This window comes from Amblyraja radiata, chromosome 26 (assembly GCF_010909765.2).
Source record: "Amblyraja radiata isolate CabotCenter1 chromosome 26, sAmbRad1.1.pri, whole genome shotgun sequence".
Lineage (NCBI taxonomy): Eukaryota > Metazoa > Chordata > Chondrichthyes > Rajiformes > Rajidae > Amblyraja > Amblyraja radiata.
Window position 1 is genome coordinate 18,601,895 of NC_045981.1, and position 17,940 is coordinate 18,619,834.

The 17,940-nt window shown below is 43.9% G+C and overlaps 1 protein-coding gene across 8 annotated transcripts in view; it reads right to left on the reverse strand.

The window, feature by feature from the left end:
- Nucleotides 1–5,134: 5,134 nt before the first annotated feature.
- Nucleotides 5,135–17,940, reverse strand: part of bahcc1 (BAH domain and coiled-coil containing 1) — a 275,446-nt gene continuing 262,640 nt past the window's right edge. For 6 of the 8 annotated variants that reach the window (XM_033044369.1, XM_033044374.1, XM_033044373.1 and 3 more), the window contains 5 exons: nt 15,606–15,734; nt 13,993–14,166; nt 8,906–10,044; nt 6,423–6,659; nt 5,207–5,413 (listed from right to left, as the gene is read on the reverse strand). In XM_033044369.1, coding sequence (XP_032900260.1) covers nt 5,207–5,413; nt 6,423–6,659; nt 8,906–10,044; nt 13,993–14,166; nt 15,606–15,734 — 1,886 coding nt within the window. Of the gene's footprint in view, nt 5,414–6,422; nt 6,660–8,905; nt 10,045–13,992; nt 14,167–15,605; nt 15,735–17,940 lie in introns of all 8 variants that reach the window. The other 2 variants (XM_033044370.1, XM_033044371.1) reach the window with 2 other exon arrangements.

Genomic DNA, 17,940 nt, shown 5'->3' on the forward strand with positions numbered 1-17,940 from the left:
CTAGTTCTGCTGCTTGTCGGAATAAACAACTATATGTACGCCAGACCTTTGAATTTAATAATATTATGGGAGCTCGTCTGTATGTATAGGTGTCTGTAACTCAGGTGTTTGTAACCAGTGAATGGCCTGTAATCCAGTGATCGTGAGCTTATGTATCTGTGGGCTGATCTGCTGATCTATGGAGCAGGTAACACCAAGATTCTCAGCTGTTACTCCTCTCATCCCACCACTGGGGAAATACAAGGGCATTTACAGTTTTACCTTTGCGGGGTCTCAGTTCAGATCACACCCATTCTTCTCCTATATGTGCTTTAAGATGAACTCCTAGCATCCATCCAGCCAACTGAGACAAAAGCACACTGGAAACCAAGAGGTCACAGGAGTGGGAGGCAACCTCATCTCCATTACACAACTGCATCTCTTCACCAGATAAAAGCTGTCCAAGGTCTGACCTCCCCAGAGGAGCATGGGTGAAGCTCAACAGACTTCGTACTGGGGTTGGGCGTTTCAATGCCAGCATGTGGAGATGGGGGCTCCCTCCGCCAGAGCCCAGCCTGTGAATGCGGAGCAGAACAACAGACAGCCAACCATGTCATCTCCGAGTGCCCGCTCTACCACCCACCAAATGGAGCTCAGGGCCTGGCAGACACTGACGCAGACATAGACAACAACCTGGCTGCTCAACACCCGGCTTGAGATCTAACTATTCCTTTGGTTTATTTATGTTTCATTCACAAGAAGAAGTAGAAGAAGATGAAGATGGACAGATCGTGGGTTGGTATGGTGGGAGCAACAAGGAGGCAGGAGAAGATAGAGTTATTGATGTGAAGGACCTCATTTCTTTCAAGCAATCCTAAATTTATGAGCATCGCAGGTGTAAGTTCAAAATCCTTTTCTACAAATGTATCTTCACTGCTGTAAAGAATCTGCCTGAATTAGGAGCTAGGTTTATTGGAGTGTGGTGATGATTGAATTAATTCAGCAATGTTAGATGCAGCTGGCACTCATTACATAATAATTCACCTGAGTGGACTATTTTTTTTCTATTTCATTAGAGTGAATAACCACTTGCATGGGCAGCAATGGCCATGCCGATGCCTCTGAATGAATCATTCTCAAAAAGTTCACAACTCCCCTCTCTTAAAGTAAGTGATAATGAGATCAGGATTTGCAAAGCCCCTTGATTAATACATCTGCTCTTTTAGCTCATTAAGGAAGTTCCTTGGCTTCTGTTTGACAAACTTCACCACTATTCTAAGTCACTGATTGTTACTAAACACGACAGTGATGAAAGGAAGCCAGAGAGGAGGCCTGTGTGTGTGTGTGTGTGTCAGAGCTGTACACATCTGCCCATCCCTACCACTCCACTGCTTCCTTCAGCGGTTCCAGCCCAACTTCAGAAGTTGCTGCATGGAGTTCAGAAATCTCACACAACTCGTCAGTGCAACTGAGGTCTCTCAGACGTGGGAACTGAGGATCAACGTGAGCAGTAAGGAGTGAGAGGGGATCTGAGGACATTTTTTGTCACCCAGAGGGTGGATGAAATCTGGAACGTACTGCTTGGGAGGATGGCGGAGGCAGGTTCTCTCACAACTTTTAAGAAGCATCTTAGTGAGTTTTTTAACCGTCACAGCTTAGTACGGGTGTCAGGGGTTATGGGGAGAAGGCAGGGGTATGGGGTTAAGGGGGAGAGTTAGATCAACCATGATTGAATGGTGGAGTAGACTTGATGGGCCGAATGGCCTAATTCTGCTCATATCACATATGAAAGCTGATGAAATGGATTATAATAGATGAGAACTCAATTATCAGCATAGACAGGGCAGGGTGAATGGCCTGGTTCTAAGATGGGTATCTCCATATGACTCTATGAAAGCAAATTTTGTGAACTATGCTTGCAGCAAAATCCCTCCCTCACTGGCCCTGTTTAAACTGGCATGAGTGTGCCCCTCTCAGTGGCCGCTTTAGCAGGTACTTTCATGTAAGGTAGAGTTTCCAGCTCGTTATCCGACCTGAAATGGGACCTTTCATTCTTGCTCACTTTGCAACTAGCCTGCTGTGCAGTGGCAGCCCTGTCTGCTTCTGTTTCTGATTTCTATGGTTTCAGGTTGCGTTTCGCCTGCGATGCAGACTTCCAGGCAGGCCTCTCTGCTCGCTGCAGCCTGATTTTCCTGTCCATTAAAGCAAACAGGTGGAAAGTTGTGCACTGGCGAGCGCAGGAGGCAATAAACCCAGCTGCTGCTTTAAACAGCAGTCAGCTTGCCATTGTGGAATGAAGCTGCAATTAAAAATAACAGACACGTAGCCTGAAGGAAGCCTGAGTTACTTGAGCAACACCTTTTCCCTGTTGGTTATTACATTTGAAGCTTAAAACGTTGTTGTTTGCCAAGAAGCTGCGTCTACTACCCATGGAACTGATCCACATCCATGACACGTGCATGAGATTATTGATCTTAAGAGTCTAAGATCAATAATTTCATGCTGGATCTGGATCCTACCTCCCTTCCATTGACAACCATTGACACCTCACGCTGCCTCGGCAAGGCCACCAGCATAATCACAGACGAGTCATGCCCTGGCCATTCTCTCTTCTCCCCTCTCCCATCGAGCAAAAGGTATGGAAGTGTGAAAACGTACACCTCCAGATTCAGGGACAGTTTCTTCCCAGCTGTTATCACCAAACTATCCTCCCAACAACTAGGGAGCAGTCCTGAGCTACTATCCACCTCAATGGAGATCCTTGGAGTATCTTTGATCAGACTTAACTGGACTCTATCTCACACGAAACGTTATTCACGTTATTCCCTTATGGATGGCTCGATTGTAATCACGTATTGTCTTTCCGCTGTCTGGTTAGCACGCAACAAAAGCTTTTCCCTGTCCCTCGGTACATGTGACAATAAACTAAACTCAAACTCACCAGGAGTGAAGGGACCTGTTGGTGCTGTAAGTGCAGAGAACACACCGTGACACGGTCACAGATGGTAAGTCATCAGGAGACCAGCAGAATTCATCCCTGACTGCAAGCACTAAATGTGGAATACGGGACCATCTGCAGAAAGTACCTCAACCAACCTGACTTCAATGGAATCAAATTTCAGGAGCAGAGTACAATCCGTAGACACTTACCATGTGGCATGTGTAATACTAATCACTGAGGTTGAATTCCTGCATCCTGGCTCTACTGAAAGAGTACGGTTGAACTTGATCTGAATTGATGGCATAAAAGAGATGGTCTTATGTTGGCTGCCTGTTTGATGCAGTGCCCGATATTTAGCTCCGTGCAATCAATAGAAGCAAATATCCAGTGTTGCAGCTACGGAATGGCCGATCCAAATTTGCCGATTGCAGACCATTTCTCCCTGAGCTTCTCAATTGTAAGCTTAAATTAGGAACTAAACTAGTCTAAGACTGCTGGTTTGTCTTCTGATGCAGTACATTAAAACATTTTTTTTAATGTCAAGGCTGAATCTTTCCATTGATTCTAATTTAAACTAAAAAGCATCATGCACTGAATAAATGAATTGATCATTTCCTAATAAAACCAAAATACTTCATGAGAACAATACAAATTCCTGGATAGAATGGGAGAGGATATTTCCACTCATGGGAGAGCCTCGGACAAGAAGCCGTAGCCTCAGAATAAAAGGGACATACCTCTAGAAGGGAGATGAGGAGGAATTTATTTAGTCAGGGGGTGGTGAATCTGTGGAATTCATTGCCACAGACGGATTTGGAGGCCAAGTCAATAGATATTTTATGGTGGAAATGGATAGATTCTTCATTAGTACGTGTGTCAAGAGTTATGGGGAGAAGGCAGGAGAATGGAGTTGAGAGGGAAAGACAGATCAGCCATGATTGAATGGCAGAGTAGACTTGATGGGCCGAATGGCCTAATTCTGCTCCTATTAACTTATTAACCTATGAACAATTTAAAAGCCTTTAGCCTTCATGGTTTAATCCTTCACCGACAATTTTTTTACAAACGTGATACCTTGAGTGCCTTATCTTTGATTTCGTTTTACAGTGAGCAGCTTGCTATTGTTCACAAAGGGCAGAAGATAACAGGTGTTCTCCACAGTGCCTGAAACCAATTAACTTATCTGAATCTTGGCATCAAAGTTAGAAGCTTTTATACCTTGTCCACATAGTTCAATAAAAGGGAGACTGTCTCTTTAACATCTGTGCGTCAGAAAGGGAACAAACATGGCTGACCATTCCCTGCATGTGTGTAGTATTCTATACAATTTTTAGCAATAGGGATTATAATTTATTTTCACCAATCACTTTTTAAAAAAAGGAACATTTAACCCACAAGAGTGAATCTCTCAACAGTTCAGTTAGGAGGTTAGAGTTAGTCTGACAGAATGATGCCACAATCTGCCTCATGTAAGCAGTCTTCTTCAAAGTAAAGTCTTTTTCTCCCCCTTCCATTTTTCTTCTTCAGAAGTTCCAGCCAATAAGCAATCTCAGCTGAGCTGAGTAATGCAGTGCATTTAAAAAAAAGCTCCTGGGTTTTTACAAAACTCTCCAGGAAACAAAGTAACAACAAAAACACATTAGACCTGATTCTGCTTTGCAAAGTTGAAAGCAGACAGAGGTACTGGGAGTGTATGGCTTGTATGATGCTCATTTTCCTTCTTTCTTCAATCTGCACACACATACACGCACGCTCACGCACACACCCGCACACGCACACTGAAATAAACTCCATGCTGTTTGTCCCATGGTTGAAACCTACTCAGATCAAGGTCAAGTTTCCATGTGGCCATTCCAGCTTTCTTGATTCTTTGAGGCCCGGTCTCATCTCCGAACGTTGCCAACTCCGTTGCTTGAGGCCTACTTCTCTCATGTGCAAATTCTGCCTGGTCGACCCATTGATGCCTAGAAGTTATACGTTCCAATTCCAGCCTACCTGATGCCCGAAGGGTTTCACTTTGGTAAATCCAGTATTACTGATCCCCAGAAGGCCTAGTTCTTATGTCTCCAAGAACCATTGCTTGACCACCTAGAATTTCACTGCCAATGATTCCAGGACCACGTGCTTGAGCCTCAAGGTGTTGATAACAAGTATCCAGCTCCTGTCCATCTTGCATCATTTGAAAAATTCATTAGGTTAGTTAGATTTTTTTTTAACAGAAAGGTTTCTCAATCCCTGTTATTGTGGTGCAGATCCAGGCTTTATATTAATTCATACATCAAGTTTTTAACAGAGATTGGGTACTCCATCTGCATTGAGGATTCTGCCTATCGTCGGATCATAGGTCCCAGCCAGGTAATACAAGTCTTGACTGTCCTGATACTTCTTGGTTTTTATCATTTGTTCGTACTGTTCCAGACCGACTACCTGACATTTATGGGAAATAGTCTGTACATCGTTTTCATCTTCATGGCAGGATTGATACAATGCTTTCTGAAATAGAAAGAAAAAAATCTTATTAGAATATGCCATTAGTGCACACACAAACACACACCTACTTTTTTAATGCACATGCACCCACCTACATACATACACAAACACCTACAATGACACACACAGTTTAATTAAGCATTTGTGCAGGAAGGAATTGCAGATGCTGGTTTAAATCGAAGATAGACAAAAAATGCTGGAGTAACTCAGTGGGACAGGCAGCATCTCTGGAGAGATGGGATGGGTGATGTTTCAGGTCAAGACCCTTCCTCAGACAGACAGATCTGTCTACCCCAGCATTTTCTGTATATCTTTAATAAAGCATATAATAGGAATGTTACAAATGGTAGATGCCACATCTTGAAGCATTAGCAATGTAATTCAATGTACAAAGAGGAATGTTACGTTTGGGGATGCCATATCTTGAAGGGTTAACATTAAGGTAACACTCCCAGATTTTTGCAACAAAGGCATATTCTCAAGTAGTCACGGTACTGAACTCAACGGAGGTTCTACAGTAACATACTCGGGTGCATATCATCACTTGAATCTGAAGATAGACACACAGTACTTGAGTAACTCAGCGGGTCAGGCAGCAGATCTGGAGAAAAAGGATGGGCGACATTTCGGGTCGGGACCATTCTTCAGACCTCACCAGGCCATCTCTGATTTTATCACTTCCGGCTGTCTGCCCTCCACAGCCTCCAGCATTATCGTCCTCTAGCTCCGCAGAGCCAGGTTTTATCTTCTCCCCAAAAGAAGTCAGTCTGAAGAAGGGTCCCGCCCCGAAACGTCACCCATCCTTTTACTCCAGAGATGCCGCCTGACCCGCTGAATTACTCCTGCGTTCTGCGTATATCTTCAGTATAAACCAGCAGTCTACAGTCTGTCCCACACATAACTTGAATTTGACTGGGCACCATCGGAAGCAATGTATTAAGTTCTTCGACAAGCTGTTTTTTTTAAGAGAGAAGCGTTAGGAGGCACACTTGCAAAAGGGACTTTGTCTCACCTTGCCGTCGTTGCACTTCTTGCCCAGTTTTGTTTCTTCAGGATGATAAAACCATTTCACTTTGACCACCATGTTGCTTCCCCACGATTCCCACATGCTCTCTATCCGGCCGATGTACGGGAGGTTTGGGCGTCCGACGGACAGGAACACCGCACAATCCCCCACACAGATCGTCTCCTTCCCTCTCACGATGGCTTTGTAGTAAAGTTTCTTTGCTTTCCCTTTCATGCCTCGCCTCTGTGGGAAACAATTAAGCTCGGTCAAGGAAAAAGGACGGGTGGTGGCAGGGTGGCGCAGCAGCAGAGTTGCTGCCTAACAGAGCCAGAGACCCTGGTTCGATCCTGACTACAGGTACTGTCTGTACGGAGTTTGCATGTTCTCCCCGTGACCTGCGTGGGTTTTCTCAGGGTGCTCCGGTTTCCTCCCACACTCCAAACACCTACAGGTATGTAGGTTAATTGCCTTGGTAAAAATTGTAACATTGTCCCTAGTATGTTTAGGATAGTGTTAGTATGCGGTGATCGCCAGTCGGCACGAACTCTGTGGGCCGAAGGGCCTGTTTCTGCGCTGTATCTCTAAACTAAAACACTCAACTAATTAAAAAAAAGATACCCCAGGTAACACTAGCAGGCGAGTGGCTGATGGTGTTTCCAGTCTTAGGTTTGTATTCTGCTCCTTCAAGGGAAAGGAAAGTGAGGTTTAACAAGATCTGTCGACTTTCTCTTTTGCCTGTTTTCCTGGCTGCTGCAAGAGTTCACATCACCCAGCATTTTTTTCTGGAGGTTGGGGAAAGCACCTATTTAGTTTCACGGACAGCACTGAGATTTCCCGCAAATGCACAGGCATTTTGGATCCAAGGTTTTATTGGAAAGCCCAAGGTCTCTGTTTTCACCACAGGAAGCGGTGTTGTAGGGAGGGAGAGTCAGGGACATTGATTCTCTCTTCATTCATGAGCCGTTACAGTGAGGTATGGAGTGTTAGACAAAGGGGTGGGTGGGAGTTGGGAGCGGTCAAAACCAAACCCAGTCTAGTCCTCGTCACTCTTTGCGTGCTGGTCCCAGAAGTGGATTTGCAATCAGTCATTACAATCGCTCCACTCTTTTAAATCTTTATTTCAACAGCAGCCTGTAACTGTACACCGTAGACGGCTTGATTGTAATGATGTATTGTCTTTCCACTGACTGGATAGCACGCAACAAAAAGCTTTTCACTGTACCTCTTTACACGTGACAATAATTAACTAAACTAAAAATACTAAACTAAAGGGTCAGTGATAATAATCAGGGACAAAACATTTGGCAATATAAGTCCTCCCAGTCCTGTGAGTACTATGCCACAGAATATTTAATCAAGCAAAAATCATGGATTAAATGTATCACATTTTTTAAAGAGGATTCAACATGAGATCAAATGGTGGGCTATTGAACGCATATTTAGTGGTCACAAAACCCAAATCATCGGAATCAGAGTTAATGTTTCTGAATTATTAAGTTTCTCTTTCCACATATGCCACCACATCAGCTGAGTATTTCCAGTATATTTCATTGTGTACTGTTATAAATGAAGTTCAGTATCACTACGTTTCTGGTATTTTCAGCTTAAAGCATCTTTGGCTTTCATATTCAATGGTTTTCATGGCATTTGCGTCCATTGCGTGAACGACATCAATCTAGGGCAATAGATTGCCGCAAGAGGTAACGATACTACCTCAGGGGAAGAGAAGGAGGGGAAAGTGCGATCCTCTGCAGCTCAGTTCTAAATGTTTGATATTTGGTTCATTCAAGGCTGATTCACCTGATCCTGACCAGCTGTCTCCTTGGGCAGAGAGACTTCGAAGAGAGATCCACCACCATAAGACAGACACAAAAGCTGGAGTAACCCAACGGGCCAGGCGGCATCTCTGGAGACAAGGAATAGGACCGAGAACCTTCTTCAGAATTCATCTGAAGAACAGTCTCGACCTGAAACGTCACCTATTGCTTTTCCTCAGAGATGCTGCCCGACCCGCTGAGTTACTCCAGCTTTTGTGTCTGTCTTTGGTTTAAACCAGCATCTGCAGTTCCTTCCTATACATCTTATCCACAACCATAAGGTCGCCTTTCCACATCGTGGGGATGGGAAGGGGCATGTGCAGCTCCAACAATCTGCATTCAATCCTGACTTCCGTGAAATCCATCTGTGTGGATTTGCATGGTTTCCCTTGACCACGTGGTTTTCTCCAGGTTCTCCATTTCCCCCCCCCCCCCCCCGCATCTCAAAGAAATGGGAATCTGGTAGGTTAACTGGTACAAGATGCTACTATGTTTAGATGTTGGGAGAATCTGAGGGTGAGGTTTGTGGGAAGAATGTGCGGAGATTAAAGTGAGATTTGTGCAAATAGGTTCTTGATTGTCAGCGCAGGCTTGGTAGGCGAAGGAGCTGTTTCTATGCTATGTGACTCTGTAGGATTAATGACAGCATTATAGATCTTCCTGAAACCATACCTGAGTTGGCTTTCCAGACCATTTCCATAGCTGCCGTGCTGGGAGAAAAGAGGAGATTTTGGGACGATTCTCCACAGACGGCAATCTCTGCCTCTTTGATACCTCCTTGGCCTTTTGAAGTCGTAGCTCTTCCTGCCTCCTCTGTTTGATCTTGGTGGCGGACATTACCGACTTGACAGAGAAGGAGTGAGGGGCGATCTTGGCCTCTGCTTGCCGCGGGTCAGAGGAGGCCAGCATTGTTGGCACAGGTCGGGTCATGCAGGTTTGTAGCAAGAGTGTCGAGTCATCGTCGGAGCTGTAGGATGAGTCATCGTTGTCTGACGAGCATAGGCTGGATGTGGAGGTAGAGCCAGATGTTGAGGAGGATGAAGACCCAGAAGACGAAGACAAGACGGAGAGTCTGGACATGAATCTCGACGTGACGCTCTGCCGAAGGTTTCTGCTTTCATCTTCGTCATCCATGTCGGAGAGGGAGCTGTGACTGTCACTGTCACAGTCCATCGCAAACTCTGACTGGCCAGTGTACTCATTCATGGCCAAGCTGAGGGGAAGGTTTTGTAGTTGAGCATGTTTTCCTTTGAGAAGTTCTATCCTTCTGTTTCGTTCCTTACTTAGCAAAGCTGCCTGGGAGTAGACAGCGCCAGACTTCACCCCAAACTCCTTCTCGCTCATCATCAAGGCCTTTCCGTTCTTCGTTTTGGGAGACATCACGCCCTCGTGATCTAATTTTACAGGGTATTCCGTTTCTGCTTTTCTCTTCCCACCTTTCGGGATGGGTATGTCCAGTTTCTCCATCTTCCTGTACTTCAGGGGCTTGGGGTTTGGGATCAGACTAGGGCTGCTCCCAAAGGCACCAAACGTGCTGGCAATGCTACTGAAGGAGTCCACCTTGAAGCCACCGCTGAAAACCGGAGGCGGGAGGCCGTGCATGGGGAGGAAGCGCTCTTTACCCTTCATCCTTCTCGTGCTCCCGTTAAACTCAAACAGATTCTCTAGGATCATGGTGTTCTTGTTGGAGATCTTCTTTTTTGTCTGAACAATTCCTGGCCAATTTATCAGTGTTTCCGACCTTTTACTCAGCATGTATTCCCCTTTCAACAACGTCGATACCTCAGAGTTTGAAACTCCTTTTCCTTTTTCTAAAAAAAAAATTAAAGAACAAATTTTATAATATGGGTAATGAATCACCTTGCTGTACACATTATGTTGGCACAATTTTATAAAGGGATAGGCTAACTGTTCTTATAAAAAGTGTCACTGCACATTCACAATCCATATAGAGAAATACTGTTAATCCAGTTACTAAATCCAGAACTGATGTTTCATGCTAACAAGTCCATGCTGCAGTTTCCTTGCAGCTTGCTATTGTGCTAATCATTTGGATACAATGTGAGATTTAAAATTTCATAATGTTCATTTAAGAGCTACAGATGCTCTACAAAGAGGGTATTATGTCATATTCTAGTTTCTTGGCTGCAGTTAAAGAAACTAAAATCTTTAACACTTGATAGACACAAAATGCTGGAGTAACTCAGCGGGTCAGGCAGCATCTGTGGAGAAAAGGAACAGGCAACGTTTCTGGTCGGAGCCCTTCTTCAGTCTGAGTTCCGAAACGTCACCTATTTCTTTTCTCCAGAGATGCTGCCTGACCCGCTGAGTTACTCCAGCATTTTGTGTCTATCGTAAAGATGTACGACTAGGATATTGTCAAGCTCTTATGTTCTTGCTCACAATATTCTCCAATAACAGAAGTGAGAACACTGCCAACTTGACAAATTGTTTAACTAAGAGGCAAAACTACACACGGGGTAGGATCTAGATGGGGACACTGTAGATATTAGTGGATTTCTTTGTGCAATAAATGGCCAGTTAAAATTTGCCAGGTCTACTTTGTGGCTTGGAGCTAGCAGATGTGGTCATTTGGTCTCCTGAACAAGTGGCAAGAACAATCTATGAAAGATGGTGTCCTTTTTTTATACATGTATTTAACATTTCAATAATATTGTTGGGATCCACCTACAAGTTTAACATGTGATGGAACCTGAGAGAAGAAACAATAGTTTCCCGCCTGCCTTAAAGGCAGTGAAGAATATTGGATCAAGAGGTTCAACAAAGTTGTTAGAACTATTTGTTTTACTTAGCTTTGATGGTCCCTCTCCCTTCAGGCAAGAGGTGCAGAAGGTTGAAAATGCACACCTCCAAATTCCAGTTTCTCCCCAGCTGTTTATCAGGCAACTGAACCACCCTATTGCCAAATAGAGAGCGATCCTGACCTACCATCTACCTCATTGGAGAATCTCGGACTATCTTTAATCCGACAGTATCTTGCACCAAATGTTATTCCCTTTATCCTATATCTGTACAATGAGGACGGCTTGATTGTAATGGCGTATAGTCTTCCCGCTGACTGGAGAGCACGCAACAAATAAAGTTTTCACGTCCACGTGACGATGATGGCCTAAACTAAACCAAAAGCTACACTAAGGAAATAGAATTCCCCTTCAATTACTCGTGGCAGAAAACTCTAATGATCCCAACACTGCCAATTAATCACTGTGCCTGCCCATCCAATTAACTTCCGTCAGTCAGCATTCTGAGCCTCCCCGCCACTTCCAACATACTCACACCCTGATCGATTGGCTGACAACATACTCATCCCTATTTCCTGAGCTACGGATACCATTCCAATTGGCACAGAAACCTTTCGCAACAGTTCAAACCCGGACCAGTTCAAAGTACTGCATCTTAAGAAGGACATGGTGAGAATGTGTAACATTAATGGTATAATTAGAGTTGGTTAGTTTTGACAGTTCAACTTGAAGGGTGTAAGTTATTTTGACCGCATTCCGAATAACACACATTGTTGTCAAGTCGGAAAGGGCACCGAGAAGATTTACGAGGATGTTGCCTGGACTCGAGGGTCTGAGCTATAGGGAGAGGTTGAGTAGGCTGGGACTATTTCTTGGAGCACAGGAGGATGTGGGGTGATCTTAGAGAGGTGTATAAAATCATGAGGGGAATAGATCGAGTAGACGCACAGAGTCTCTTGACCAGAGTAGGGGAATCGAGAACCAGAAGACATAGGTTCAAGGTGAAGGGGGAAGGCTTTAATCGGAATCTGAGGGGTAACTTTTTCACACATGGAACGAGCTGCCAGAGGAGGTAGTTGAGGCAGGGACGTTTAAGGAACAATTAGACAGGTGCATGGATAGTTCAGATTTTAGAGGGCTATGGGCCAAAAGCAGGCGGGTGTGACTCGTGTAGATGGAACATGTTGGCCAGTGTGGGCAAGTTGGGCCGAAGGGCCTGTTTCCACGCTGTATGACTATGACTTTATTTGCATTAGTTTTTACTCTGCGCTTGACCTAACAAAATATAAAAAAATAACTTATTTAACAAAGAGATTTCTAGAGCAGGATGCTTAATATGAATCATAATGGGAGGGAAACACTAAATAACCAGCACGGAATTTTAATATTGTGTTACACAATGCACTTGGAGCGTACAGCTGTGGGTTGGAACTGAGTGTTTTTTGTGATGTCAGTGCAAAAGAGTTCCTGTTCTGTTGCCTGACATTATCCATTAAAATCCATTACATCCTCACTATAACTGGCATATAACAATGTATCTATTTTTTATTCATAATAGTAATGGTCAATTAAATTCAATGCTCCGCACTGTAAGATCGTTAACATTTCAATCTAATTTATTCCGCTTTTTGAATGTTAAAAGTGCATTTACTGTCCTCTCATGGGGAGATGCAACTGTTGCTTCTTCCCAGTCATCTTGGCCAGATGAAAGGCCTGCAGAAAGTGGCTACTTCCTTTCAAACCAAACATTTCTTACAACCTTAATTTACTTTACAGTTATCTGACCGCTAAAATAGTTCTGTGGTATACACAGAGTCACAGTGAAGCTTAGCAGGTCTATCTGTCTGTGTAAACCAAACACTATCTTCTGTGCTGGCCAATATAATGAAGTGAATCGTACCCTGTGCCAGAAGAAAATTTGTTACTTCCTTCCCCACAACGATTTTGTCAAGCCTGTTGTCTGATTTAATTCCACTCCGTTCTTGAAACGGCAGCATATTCTCAGCCCTCTGTTTACATTAGACAAGTTCCTGGGCAATTTGTCTTTTGCTGGCCGCTAGTGACTTTACACAATTTCAAGATGCAGCCAATTTCCAGAATTGCACAGTGAACCCAGTTACTGTGGGCTTTTTTTAATAAACGGATATATTTTTGATCTGTTTAAAAATGATTACAGCTGAAAAGTACAGCGCTGTTGTAGATTTATAAATTGTGTCTTGTGCATGGCGTAATAAAGGCACTTCCTTCTTCAGCAGTAAAAAGCCAATTGGTAATGGGAGACAATAATTGGACTTTCAAATGAATCCAACTTTTTGAACAATTAAAGGGTCAGGTTACATTCCTGCTACCACGAACCTTTCCCTTCTGGTGAACTTTAGTAGATGAAACCCAGGTGTCACCCTAGTGACACGGGAAACTGCAGATGCTTGCACTCTGTATCTTTTCCACTGAGCATGAGTTTGGCTTGATTGTATTTATGTATAATGTTGCCTGTTTTCATTCAATAACATGCAAAACCAAGCTTTCCGCTGTACCTCGGTACACATGACAATAATAAACCTAAATCTAAATCTAAACCTAGATCTAGCTGGAATCTTAAGTAAAAATCAAAATGCTGTTTCAAAATCAGTTTTGGAAGTGCTCTGAGTAAATATCACAGCGGCGCAGCGGTAGAATAGCTGCCATACAGCGCCGGACACAGGCTTTCGACCCTGTATGTACGGAGTTTGTAATTTCTCCCTGTGACCGCGATGGGTTTTCTCCGGGTGCTTCTGTTTCCTCCCACATCCCAAAGACGTGCAGGTTTGTAGGTTAATTGGTTTCTGTAAAAATCTCCCCCAGTGGGTGGGATGCGAGATCGGGATAACATAGAACTAGTGTACGGGTGATCGTTGGTCGGTGCATAAAGGGTGTGCCGAAGGGCTGTATCTTTAAAACTAATCAAAAAAATTAAACTCATGTTGAGAAAATGATGACCATGTTTCAAGATCAACGTACCAGCTTTCCCTTTTAAGAAAGTCTTCTTGCCAGATTTTTTGCTCAGCTCTGCGGGGTTGTGGCCATCCAGAGAGCGATTCTGATTGCTCACTACACCTTCTCGCCTTTCCACCGGGAATCTCCGGACCCGTAGCCTCCCGTTGGACACCAGCAAAGCCGGAGAAGGTTCTGTACCTGCAAAAGAACAGTTATCGTTGAAACGTGCTCATTTTAAGTAAAAAAATTGAATGTAACGCCTTGGATTTTGGTTCTGTACAACTTTCTCTCCTGGAGCTGAAGGGAATGTACCGCTGAAAATCAACTGTCCTCCCTAATGCCCGTTCCTTTACAAATTGACAAAATATCGCAGAGAATCCACAAATAACCCAACATGTTAATCAGCACAACACCCAAAGTAATTCTGCATACAAATTGACCAAAATTAACCCACCGTTAATATTAACCCAGCAGCCAAATTAACCCAGCAATTGGTACAAAACCGCAAACTGACCAGCATGTAAACTAACTCTGCATTCAAAATAACCTAAGATGGACATTGAACCAGGCAGAAGAGATTAGTTTATCTTGGCATTGTGTTCATCACAGACCTTGTGGGCCGAAGGGCCTGTTTTTGTGCTGTATTTTTCTATGTTCTATGTAAAACAATCATCCAAACAAGCCAATTAGCCAAACTAACTTGCCTCCCCTTGGAACTTCTGAACACATTTGAAACCCAGTACCCAAAGTAAATCATAAATCCAACCACTCCAGTCCTCAAACCAGACCTGAAGCTTAGTCTAACATGGCAGATAGATACAAAGTGCTGGAGTAACTCAGCGGGTCAGGCAGCATCTCTGGAAAAAAAAGATGGATGACATTTCGGGTCGGGACCCTTCTCCAGACTCAAAGTGGAGGGGAGAGAGCTGGAGGTAACAAAAGGACTGAACAAAGCAAAGCCGGCAACAGATGACCAAGGAAGGGTGAAGTCCAGAATCGCCCTTTGTTGGCTGGGGAAGAGGTGATAATGAAAAGATATAAGGATGCGAACTGTGGATGCTAACACAGAATGGGTTACGACCTGTAGTTTAGTATAGTTTAGAGATACAGCATGGAAACAGGCCCTTCGGCCCACTGAGTCTGCGACGACCAGCACTAACACTATCCTACACACACTAGGGACAATTTACAATTTTTAGCCAATTAACGGAAAAAAACTGTATGGCTTTGGAGTGTGGGAGGAAACTGGAGCATCCGGAGTAAACCCACGCAGTCCCGGGGAGAACGTACGAATTTCGTACACACAGCACCCGTAGTTGTGATCGAACCCTGGTCTCTGGCGCTGTAAGGCAGCAACTCTACTGTTGCACCACTGTGTCACCCCTTTGAAACCCTGTGTAGGAATGTCCAGATCGTCAACTCTTGGCTCAGCAGGGCTTTGCTGCTCAGAAACTGTTTAGCAGCTCCATGTTTCCTACTCTGCCCAAGTTGGTAAGAATAAGCACTGAGCTTTGCAATGATGCAGCTCATGGCAGAGAAGCCTCTTGAGATCCTGAGGTCTGAGAAGGAGACTGAGCATCGTTGTACGTTCTGTGATTGAACTACTATTAAATGGAGTGGCCATTTAGATTACTCACACTGTATCTTATAATCAGGAGGCAGAAGGCGGATATTCGACAGAGAAATGCGTCCCACATCACCATCGTCAAACTCCACGGTGACAAAGTCATCTCTGTCCTCTTCTTCCTCATCACTGGAGCTACCTGCTGAACATAAAATAGCACGCAATGGAATATGGTATAGCAGAGGATTAGTTTAGTTTAGTTTAGAGATACAGCGCGGAAACAGGCCCTTCGGCCTACCGAGTCTGAACCGACCAGCGATCCCTGTACATTAACACTATCCTTCACACCAATTCACCTACAAACCTGTACATCTTTGGAGTGTGGGAGCAAAACCGAAGATCCTGGAGAAAACCCACTCAGGTCACAGGGAGAATGTACAAGCTCCATACAGACAAGGCCATAGTCAGGATCTAACCCCAGTCTCTGGCGCACTGTAAGGCAGCAACTGTACCGTTGCACCACCGTGCCGCCTGATACCAATCTTTGACTCTCTTACATCTTGGTTGTTGACTCACCGGCTGTTTTCATTTTGGTGAAGTTACACGCACTTCTAACAGGAATCGCAACATTCATAATCATTGAGCTACAAACTCATATTTATCTTACACGCTCAACATTTCAAATTAATCATGAAACAACCATCTTAAGTTGCAGCGGGAGAATGGAGGTACACACAAACAATTCAGACGGGACTGTGTAACACGGTGGGACAAGCAAGTTATTTAACACAACAAAAATTCTAAATCCGTCTTTGCTGAGTTGGGGAGAAAGTAGTTTAAGCAAAGATCGGTTCATACATCATCAGCGGTTTTCCTGTAACTTAATATTGAATTACTGTGCATATAAATATTGAAAATTCCAGGTTGCTAGGTTCTGTCGCAACACCAAAACTGCATTGATCCCAGAAAATACCTGAGGGAGAGGGAAGTTTCCTCTCAGTACTGTAGGTTTAAAAGACTTGTTATTCAGTTGCTAAAAAACATTTCAGTTTCACTGCGTCTAGTTTGCAGAAAATCTCAGTCCCTTCCAGTTACTGAAATGATGGAGGAGGTTGTATTTTATATAATTCTGGTTCCAACTACACCTCTATCCATACATGCCTCTCTCTGAGACTTTTGCCATAATGGGTTTTAGATAAAAATGTTATTTATCGTGGCAATGTTCGTGGAAATGTATTTGGTCAAAGCCATCCCTCAACTGATATAACTGAAAATGATTATCTTGTCGCTCGCATATTACTATCTTTGGGGGCTTGTCGTGTACTTTTTGGTTGCTGTACTTCCTACAAAACAAGACTTTTAGACTTTAGAGATCCAGCGCAGAAACTGGCCCTTCAGCCCACTGAGTCCGTGGCTGCCAGCAATCAACCCCGTACACTAGAGACAACCATCCTACACACTAGAGATAATTTTCAATTTTACCAAAGCCAATTAACCTACAAACCGGTATGTCTTTGGAGTGTGGGAGCTTCCAGAGAAAACCCACGCGGTCACAAGGAGAACGTACAAACTCCGTGCAGACAGCACCTTCAGTCAGGATCGAACCGGGTCTCTGGCGCGATAAGGCAGCAGCTCTATGCCACCCTGCCTCCCTCAGACGCAAGTACTACAATTCCAAAGTACTTTATTGACTGTGAAGCACTTTGGAATAAACCAAGAAAATGAAGGGCACCATGCAGGCAGAACACCTCTCTTTCATTGAGTCACATGGTATAAGATCACATTATAAATAGCACATTTGATAAAATTGAGGGGAAAAAAACTTGGGTATGCTGAATTTATTTGTAGCTTAGCACTGTAAACATTTGCAGGTCGGTGGGATTGAAGGCATTTTAGCAGAGGAATTAAGTATTTCGCTGTGCAGAGAGAAACAGCACTTTTTGATTGTTGGATCCAGGTGTATTCAGACTCTTATCAACTTCTATCGATGCACCGCATAATGCATTCAATCAGGTTGCATCACAGTGCAGTTTGGGAACAGCTCTGTCTAAGATTGCATGAAATTGCAGAGAGTTGTGGATGTAGCCCAGTCCATCACACAGACCAGACTCCACACCATCAACTCTATCTATACTTCAGGCTGCCTCGGGAAAGCAGCCAACATAATCAAATACCTTTTTCACCCTGGTCATTCCCTTTTCTCCCCTCTCCATCGGGAATAAGATACAAACGCCTGAATGTACATACCACCAGGGCCAGGAACAGATATTACCCCTCTGTAATCAGACTACTAAACAGACTTCTTATAAGCTGGGGTGCAGTCCCAATCTTCCAACCTAGCTCATTGTAAACTTTGCACTTTTTCACTGTAACTGTAATGCTGCAATTCTGTATAACCATGCTCTTCA